This window comes from Ipomoea nil, unplaced genomic scaffold (genome assembly GCF_001879475.1).
Source record: "Ipomoea nil cultivar Tokyo-kokei standard unplaced genomic scaffold, Asagao_1.1 scaffold2792, whole genome shotgun sequence".
Lineage (NCBI taxonomy): Eukaryota > Viridiplantae > Streptophyta > Magnoliopsida > Solanales > Convolvulaceae > Ipomoea > Ipomoea nil.
This window is the reverse complement of record NW_017619220.1, coordinates 955,481-965,092: the sequence shown is the minus strand read 5'-3', so window position 1 is coordinate 965,092 and position 9,612 is coordinate 955,481. Positions and strand designations below refer to the sequence as shown.

Below are 9,612 nucleotides of genomic sequence, written 5' to 3'. Positions count from 1 at the left end.
TTGATATATGAAAATGTCATGGAGGAAATTTTAAAAAAAAAAAAAATTACAAAATGACCAATATATCCTTTAATTAATAATTTAGATATTCAAAATAAATAAATATATAAGTTACTAGTAATAATAATAAAATATACAAATAATGGACTAAAATTGTGACTTTCAACATAATTAAAGGAAAAAAATTCCATAGAATAGGTATAGTTAATGAACTAAAGCTGACATTTAGCCATTAACAAATATACATGAAAGATCATCAAATGCAAATTTAAAGTCCGAAACTTTAATTGCAAATAACATATTCCTTTCCATTCTAATAGATAGGGAGTAATAGTTTTCTTCAATAGAGAACAAATGGATCAGCTAAAACATATTTCACAGAGAAGAATAGAGAAAGAATCCATTTACTTTCCTACTACTGTACATTTGAAGAATTTCACACAAGAAGCCATCGCCAATTAGCATTAACTAACTATTAACGAACATTTGTCATGAAAAACGCCGATCCTCCTTCAGCAGCGCCACCATTTGAGACCTCGAAACGCTTTGCCTGTTGTTAAGTACATTAATATAGTTCTGAAGCCTAAATCGATCCGAGTTTGTGAGGGAGAAGGGCGGGTTTAGGATCAGAGAAGGCGCTTCCACTTTAAGGAACACTAACAAGTGCACTGCTTTCGAATAAAACACCACTGCGTTTTCTGCCCGGCCCATGTATTCATCGACCTGCAATGAACCAAAACGATTTCTACTAAGCAGTCGGAAAAGCTTCAGGCGCAAGCATGAAACAAAACAAGGCAAAAACATCAGAACAATAGTGTGGGGGTAGAGCGCATACAGACAAGTACTTACAGCCCCATTCCTGCCGAAATCAAGGGCAGACTGGAATATCATGTCCATTGCATCTGGCACCTCCGTATTTCCTGAAACCAAAACAAAGCATATTTTTCATCTTATGTTTCAATAATCAGACCACCACAAGTAGTCTAAAGTATCAAATCCAGAAAATAGTCCTTCCAAGATGCTAAAAACAGCATATATATATATATATATATATATATATATATATATATATATATATATATATATATACAGACTACATATATATATATATATATATATATATATATATATATATATATATATATATATATATAGTACTAATCAATTGAGACCACCTGTTCCCGTGAGACCCTTCATAAATGCGCATAAGCTATTACACGAATGCACACAGACTAAATTGTGTGCAATTTGCCCAACATGAATGCACACAATCTACCCTGCGTGCGACTCACGGGAACAGGTGGATGAACTTGAACATATATTTGCATTCATACGCGATGCGAACTTGCGAACTACTAAAGGAATGCACCGCAATTATTACACGAATGCACTGCTGCAACTACCCCTAAGCATGCCTGGAGGACATGCGGATCGAAGCTGGGAGTAGTTGCGAAAGCTGTAGTAGGTGTTCATGTAGTAGTTGCAGTGCATTCCCCTTCAGTTTGCACGGGAAGACCAATTCGCACCTGAGCGCGGGCCTATATATATATATATATATATATATATATATATATATATATATATATATTAAGGACAAAAGACCAAGAAGCCATAACATAAATGAAGGGATGCAGCAACAGTTGCAGAATTTCAAAATCAAAGTTAGACCTGGCTCTACCAATTTGGCAAGTTCCTCTGCCTTCCCAACTTCAGTGAGAAAAGCTCTTTGAATATTGGAGCTTATGTCCTTTGGTTCCAACACATCACAAGTGCCAACAGGTTGCTGTACATTGGGACTGCCCTCGCCCTTCAGCAATTCCCTCGTTTTAGTATTTTCCAGTGTTCGACTTCCTTCAACAGCCGAGGCCGCTTGTGTGTGACAAATATGTAATGCTTGTTTCCATATTGCAAGAATGACAAGTTGAATTGAAAATGCTTCCAAGTGTCTGCCTGACTCGATCTATTTTAAAAATAAAAAGGTAAAAATTAAAAGAAGGCACATATTTTAAACATTACAAAAAATGTTCCAGTGGAGCACACAATGCATAAAATCACACAGAACCACAAAGTTATTCAGTTTTTGAGCTACTACCCGAGGATGTGCATTTGGTAACCCCTGCCTTGTGATCCTAGCCGGCAAAGGACCACAAGGAGATAAACCAACCTAGGTTGCCGAAACTGACCGGCTCAAACCAAGAGGGCTGGGATTCGAACTCATGACCTTGTGGTTACAACTTACAAGTTTGTATCCTTAGTCATCTTGGCGGGGATTACCCCCGGCATCCCTTGTGTGTGTGTGTGTGTGCAAGATAAGTAACTTTGTATAACGCAACCAAAACATTCAGTCACTTTAACATTACAAAGTAAACGCAGCTATGAGTTACCTTCTCATTTACTAATTCCGTAATAGCAGAAGCACATTGCTGCAATAACTCAACTCTCTTTGAGCAGTCAGTTGATGGCTGCTCCAAGCTATCCGTAATTTCCATCAATCCTTCTGAAGTAGCAGGACCAGACATCTGAGTTTCCATGTATCCTGCACAACCAATCTTAACAGCTGCTGCATTAATATTGGGCACCTGTGCACTTGATCCTGGGTTCAAATTTCCTGAACCTTGCTGGGAGCAGCTTGAGTTAAGTGGAACATTGCCGTGTTTAGAAGCATCAGTTGAAGATAAGTCCAGTGGAACAATAACATAGCTTTTATCAATTGACTCCAGTGAATCCATCACTGTAAACTCAAATGGATACAAATAATCAGATCTTTCTAATCACAGATATATGCGAATGAGATTAAAAATATATATATTATTAGAGAATGGTCTAATTCTAGTTGAAAGAGCACCTTCTGGACAACTAGCTATTGGAGTATCAAAACTGTCCTTTCTATCAGCTTTTGCAGCAATAGAAACTACATTTGGTGATCTCTCTGGCAATCTCCCAGCAAAATATGGACTAATGTCAGGAGCATTGATATCATCATCTAGAGTGAAAGGTAAATCTTCAACAAAACGTTCTTCTGCAGTTGTAACAGGGTTGTACTGGGATAAAAGAGAACCATCGATTTCACTCTGAGGTCTCCTAATCCTGTGTACCACAATGAATTACACAAACTGTATGACAGAAAAACCTCAGGTTCCTCAATTCTCAAGAATACCATCACTGAGTTTACCTGGAATGTCCACCTGGCTGCCTTTGTGAAAGAAAAGGGTGGTTAAAGAACTCTTCAAATGTCAGCCGTTCCACTACAAGGGAAAAGAATTACATCTCAATTAATTAAATTGAGATTTAACTAGTGTACGCGACTAGAATATGAAAAATGTCACAAGCATAAGAAAGATTTGCTACATAAGCAACTTGATGATTTACTGTCACAGAATCATTGTTGTGTTGATATCGTAACACACTGGATGCATTACCTGGATTACGTCGAAGCAATTTTCGACATAAATCTTTAAAGTCAGCACTTAAAACATTTACATCTGAAGGGAATTGTAATTCAGTTGATTTCATTATGTTCTGAATCAACTGCACAAAAACATTTAGAATAAGGCTGTAAGGAATTAAAAATTAAAATACCTGTCACATTGATATTGATAAGTACTCAGTTAATCAAGTTGGATGTGCAACCAAATAATATGAGTATACCTGTAATTGATTGTTCCCAGTGAATGGTGTTCTGCCAGTTACGAGCTGAAACAGAATGGCACCAACACTCCAGAGATCTGCCTGTGTTTCCATTCCAAAGTCAATAAGAAATTAACAAGTTAAAAGGCTCATATAATTTGAAGAAAGTGGATGTCACCTTTGCATCATACTTTTGGAGTTGCATAATTTCAGGAGCCATGTATAATGGCGAACCACATAAAGTTTCTGCAAGCCCCCTAGGTTGAAGAGACCTAACAAATATAGGACAAATTTCTAAGCCGGTATTATATTATAATTTATAAAGAATATAAGTAACTGATACAAAACAGACAGAAAAATTAGATAATTGAGTCTGTAAATTTGCAAAATGCTGAAATAAAATTGGTTTAAACCATCTTGGGAATTTCTAAAGCAAAATAGTAATAGTAATAATAATAAATTCACAAAAAAAAAAAAAAAAAAAAAAAAAAAAAAAAAAACAGAAGAAAAATTGTAATTTCTTGATTTCAGGTGCTGATTTTCTAGTCATTAACATTTAAAAGATGTGTCCTTAACCATTTAGGAACAAACAAAAACGCAAGTCAGATGGGATAATATGTTTACCTCGCAAAACCAAAATCAGCAATCTTCAAAATGGAATTTTCATCATTTGTGGATAAGAGGAGATTCTGTTCCACAAATTAGGCACAGAGTATGTTACTACAAAATACAAATCAAGCATTGGTGAATCTAACTACGATAAAAATAAAAATAAATTATTACAGTTAAATTATGAAATTATCAATTTCATTAGCCCTTGAAACAATCTGATTAGTTGGCTTTCCTATAAATTTAACAATTACAGTGCTATCTATGATTTTCTTAAGAGCACTGAGCAATGCCCTGCTTCCATTTGATGTCGTAAATTTTTTTTTTTATATCTTTGATCAACAGAGTCCTTCGAATCCATTTACTTCCACTGACTAATACATTGTTTAACATTTAACTTCAAAAATAGTAATGCCATAACTCTACATGAATTGTAAAACAAAATACTAATATTCAAATCATGATCACAAGTGAAATTTTTTCCTTCAACCAGGAAATTATCCCAAACTTCTGGGTATACTAGAAATACCAATACAGACAAATACACATAAGATGAATTCTTTCAGAAGAGGGTATAAATTTTAGAACCAATACCACTCTTTGTTCCCTGACTATGGCTTCTAATTTTAGTTCCTGACCTCCAATTTGTACAAGAGGCACCCCCAAGGCCCCAACTTTTGGAAAATGGATAGGAACGATCCTCTACTAGGTTTCCATAACAGAAGGACCATTCTATCCAATTTGAAAAGCTGGGTATCACTCCTATACATTTTTAACACGGGAATAAATGGCAATTAATTCTAAATTGAGAATTTGAAGGTCCTTACAGTAAAATATATAAATAAATCAATCAGATATAAACTGCTAAAAAACACCATCAACAATTTACATGCAAAAATAATTGAACTGTCTGCCAAAATATGAAAGCAAACCTGAGGCTTTAAGTCACGGTGTATTAAGTTGTTTTCACGAAGAACTTTTAAGCCTGATGCTGTAGAATGTGCAAAAAAAAAAAAATCATGTCAAACATGAAGGGAATGGGTACTAAACTACTAAAGTCTAAATGTGAAAAGTAAAATCACAAATAGAATAAAACTTGGGAGTACCTAGCTGCTGCATAAAATGCTTTGCAGTAGTTTCTGGGATTCTACCATGGCGTTTTTGAAGGTACATAGAAAGATCACCTCCTCTACAATACTCCAGAACTATATAAATTTTTCCAGGTTCCTGTGCTCCAGGCATAAATGATTTCACTCAGTAGGGAGTGCAAAAGATTATCTTTATTTTCCCAGTTTGTCTAAACAAAGAGCATACATATATTAAAATAACACCAATATTTGTAATCAAACTGGATGATTCAAAATGGCAGTTTTCCTTCACTCAACATTCAAAACTGGACAAAGCATATGAGAAAAATGAATTTCAAACAAAATATTGATTTTTGCATATCAAACAATCCTAAATAAATAAATCTGGGGATCACTAGTTCGAGACAATTGACCCAGCTTAGAAATTCCAATTTGAATGGAATACCTCGATCATATCGTGCAAGCGGATAATGTTACAATGATTGATCTTCTTAAGAATCACAATCTCGGACTTGAGGCTCTCCTGCAGTTTAGAGTTGAGGCGAGCGGTAGCTATCTCCTTGATGGCCACTTCGGTGCCGTCAACGCGGTGGCGGGCATGCCACACCGTGGAAAACGAACCCATCCCTATCTGCTTCGAGACCACATAGTCCCCCACCGCGAACCTCCCACCACCTCTGCTGCTCATCATTGAGCCACCACCCACCGAACCCTAGCAATCCCAACTGAACCAAAACACACCCTTTCCGTTCCCGAGCACAATATCAACTAATGCGAATAAGCTCCTCCTTTTGTGGAGCGTCGAATTCTTTGTTTTGCTTTCATTGTATCGGAATTTCTCGATGGGCTCTATGGATATGGAGATGAGATCAAGGTGGTGGGTTTAAGCTAGAGCTTGGAGCTGTGATGGAGGTGTTTGAGAGTTTAAAATTTATAATAATAATAATTGAGATCAAAGGGTGAATCCAAAGGCGTTTGATATATGGGCAGCAGAGATTTTGGCAGAATGCTTCATCCTATGGCGGAGAGACGTGTGCTCGTTGGTCCTATAGTCCAACTCCAATGATACCACAAGTGATGTCCTTCCTAAAATCCAATTCTTAATATATCTTAATAAATAAAACATTAATATATGTAGAAAGTCATTTAACTTCTTTTATTTTTATCTACTATCTACTATCTACTATACTAATAAGAGCCCAAGAGAGTTAGACCTATAATCTACTATACTAATAAGAGCCCAAGAGAGTTAGGCCTATAATGGTTAGAAAAAATGGCGGTCAAGTTTTTTATCTACTATCTAATATATATATATATATATATATATATATATATATATATATATATATATACACTATACTAATAAGAGCCCAAGAGAGTTAGGCCTATAATGGGTAGAAAAAATGGCGGTCACAGATTTTAATCAAATGAATGGCTCAGATTGATTAAAAGATTGATAAGATTTAAATTTTACACTTAAATTTCCTAAAATACCCACACACCGTTACTAATTCCGTTAAAATTTTAAGAATTGACATTAGTTCACCCTTAACTTACTCATTGATTTCAATAAAAAAAAAAAAAAAAAGGTCTTAGGTTCGAACCTCATCCCAATCAAAGTTGGCATAATTAGTACTCTATTTTACTCTTATTAAATTATATATATATATAAATAATAATTTAGTAGCTACAACTAATAAAAGCCCAAGAGAGTTAGGCCTATAATGGGTAGAAAAAATGACGGTCACAGATTTTAATCAAATGAATGGCTCAGATTAATTAAAAGATTGATAAGATTTAAATTTTACACTTAAATTTTCTAAAATACCCACACACCGTTACTAATTCCGTTAAAATTTTAAGAATTGCCGTTAGTTCACCGTTAACTTACTCATTGATTTCAATAAAAAAAAAAATAAAAAATAAAAAAATAAAAAAAAAAAGTCTTAGGTTCGAACCTCATCCCAATCAAAGTTGGCATAATTAGTACTCTATTTTACTCTTATTAAATTATATATATAAATAATAATTTAGTAGCTACAACAAAAAATTATAGATATGCATTTCTTTAATTTAGAATTATGTGTCCACAATGCCTTTATTCAAAAAAAAATTATTCATTATCAATAAATTAAATAAGAGAAATAATTGTATTAGTTATATTGTCTTTATTTTTCTACAATATACAAATTCTTTATATTCAAATTTATTAATTGATTATATTCGCTACATTGTCCTTACAATGTCTTAATTCAGTGAAAAAAAATTATTCATTATCAATAAATTAATTAAGAGAAAATATTTTCATTAGTTATATTGTCTTTATTTTTCTCAAATGTAAAAATTTTTACATTCAAATTCATAAATTGATTATATTCACTACATTGTCTATTATCTTTTTTGTGCACTATTTTTCTAATTAAATATCAAAGTTATAATACAAAATAATGCTATATATTTATTTACCAAGTATTTTATTAATACCATGAAAAAATTAAAAAAAAATAATAATTAATTAAAGCCAACCATATTAACTACTTGAGAGATTTTGTAACAAAGAGAGTATTCAAATCACACAACAAATTGAAGTGAGAACTACCTTGCAATGTCCTTGTTTGACAATCAGTAGTTAGCGGATTATATTAGCGGATTTGACCAACGAAATTATTTAATTATTAACATTGGGTAGAAAAAATGACCGTCAAATTATTAAATCAAATGAATGGTTCAAATTGTTCAGATTTTAATTTTTTTTAATGTTTTTCTAATTTATCCTTAATTATATGATTATCCATTTAACTTTTCAGTTAAATACCGTTAATTCACCGTTAGTCTAATTCTAATATTAATGTCTAATATAGAATTATAATTACACCATTAATCTAATTCTAATATTAAAGTCTTAATAGAACTTAACCACAAATCCTAATGTCGAAATCTCCTCAAACAATATTAGTATATATTTAATATTTTATGCCCTAATTTTATTTGTTCTCCCTTATGTCCCGTATTTGGTTTCAACCATACCTATACAATTATTTTATTGACAATTATAATCAATCTTGACTATATTATCTTGCATTTGTAAACTTAGAATTACCTATTTAACCCGCACGGGCTTAGCTCAATGGTTTAATGGGCAGTATTTAAGAGAAGAGACCAAGGTTTGAACCTCGGCGGCGGCAGTGCGGGAATTATGTCCAAAGTGGGTAGATTCCTTGTTCGCACCGGCATTTGGTCCTGTCTGCTGAACCATTGAGTCGGAGTGTGGGGGGCCCTTGGGGTTGGGGACTCAACCTTTGCGAGAAGAATTACCTATTTAAATACGCAAATTCAACCTTCAATTATCTATGCATGAACAATTTCAATATAATATTGCCTTAATATACTTAAAGTACTTATTTAAAAAAAAACATTGGGCATTATCCCAATCGCGCAATGCGCGTAAAAAACTAGTATACTAATAAGAGCCCAAGAGAGTTAGGCCTATAATGGGTAGAAAAAATGGCGGTCAAGTTTTTTATTAATCAAATGAATGGCTCAGATTGATAGATTTTATTTTTTTCCTTTAAATTTCCTAATTTATCCTTAATGAATATGATTATCCGTTAACTTTTCCGTTAAATATTATCTTTTCCGTTAACTTCTGTTAGTTCACCGTTAATTTACTCATTGATTTCAATAAGAAAGGTCTTAGGTTTGAACCCCATCCCAATTAAAATTGGCATAATTAGTACTCTATTTTACTCTTATTAAATTAAATAATAATTTAGTAGCTACAACAAAAAATAATACATATACATTTCTTTAATTTAGAATAGAATTATGTGTCTACAATGTCTTTATTTAAAAAAAATTATTATTATAAATAAATTAAATAAGAGAAATAATTCCATTAGTTATATTGTATTTATTTTTCTCCAATATAAAAATTCTTTACATTCAAATTCATCAATTGATTATATTCGCTACATTGTCCCTACAATGTCTTTATTAAAAAAAAAATTATTCATTATCAATAAATTAATTAAGAGAAATAATTTTATTAGTTATATTGTCTTTATATTTTCTCCAATGTAAAAAATTCTATACATTCAAATTCATCAATTGATTATATTCACTACATTGTCTATTATCTTTTTTGTGCACTATTTTTTAATTAAATATCAAAGTTATAATACAAAATAATTCTATATATTTATTTACCAAGTATTTTATTAATACCATGAAAAAATTAAAAAAATATAATTAATAAAGTCAATCATATTAACTACTTGAGTGATTTGTT

The 9,612-nt window shown here is 32.5% G+C and overlaps 1 protein-coding gene across 2 annotated transcripts; it reads right to left on the bottom strand.

Moving 5' to 3' along the window:
* Positions 1 to 282: 282 nt before the first annotated feature.
* On the bottom strand, positions 283 to 6,372 carry LOC109157874 (serine/threonine-protein kinase ATG1c-like). Of its 2 annotated transcripts, none has more exons than XM_019305723.1 (13): positions 5,770 to 6,372; positions 5,343 to 5,463; positions 5,169 to 5,227; positions 4,252 to 4,316; positions 3,806 to 3,899; positions 3,649 to 3,729; positions 3,420 to 3,528; positions 3,173 to 3,245; positions 2,846 to 3,087; positions 2,385 to 2,731; positions 1,669 to 1,960; positions 850 to 920; positions 283 to 723 (listed from the first exon to the last, which is right to left on the bottom strand). In XM_019305723.1, exons 1-13 carry the CDS (start codon positions 6,013 to 6,015, stop codon positions 490 to 492), a joined length of 2,034 nt encoding a protein of 677 aa, XP_019161268.1. In that variant the 5' UTR covers positions 6,016 to 6,372; the 3' UTR covers positions 283 to 489. The 2 variants fall into 2 exon arrangements, with proteins under 2 accessions (XP_019161268.1, XP_019161269.1); XM_019305724.1 differs by having other exon boundaries at positions 5,343 to 5,533; positions 5,770 to 5,849.
* Between the last annotated feature and the right edge of the window lie 3,240 nt (positions 6,373 to 9,612).

What these genes read in the sequence shown, in the direction of transcription:
- LOC109157874 (XM_019305723.1), bottom strand. Translation starts at nt 6,015, where the DNA reads ATGATGAGCAGCAGAGGTGGTGGGAGGTTCGCGGTGGGGGACTATGTG. An exon ending in CTGGGAACAATCAATTACAG is followed by an intron (nt 3,529 to 3,648) that starts GTATACTCATAT and finishes GTTTTTGTGCAG; the next exon opens with TTGATTCAGAACATAATGAA. An exon ending in CGGAATTAGTAAATGAGAAG is followed by an intron (nt 1,961 to 2,384) that starts GTAACTCATAGC and finishes TTTTTAAAATAG; the next exon opens with ATCGAGTCAGGCAGACACTT.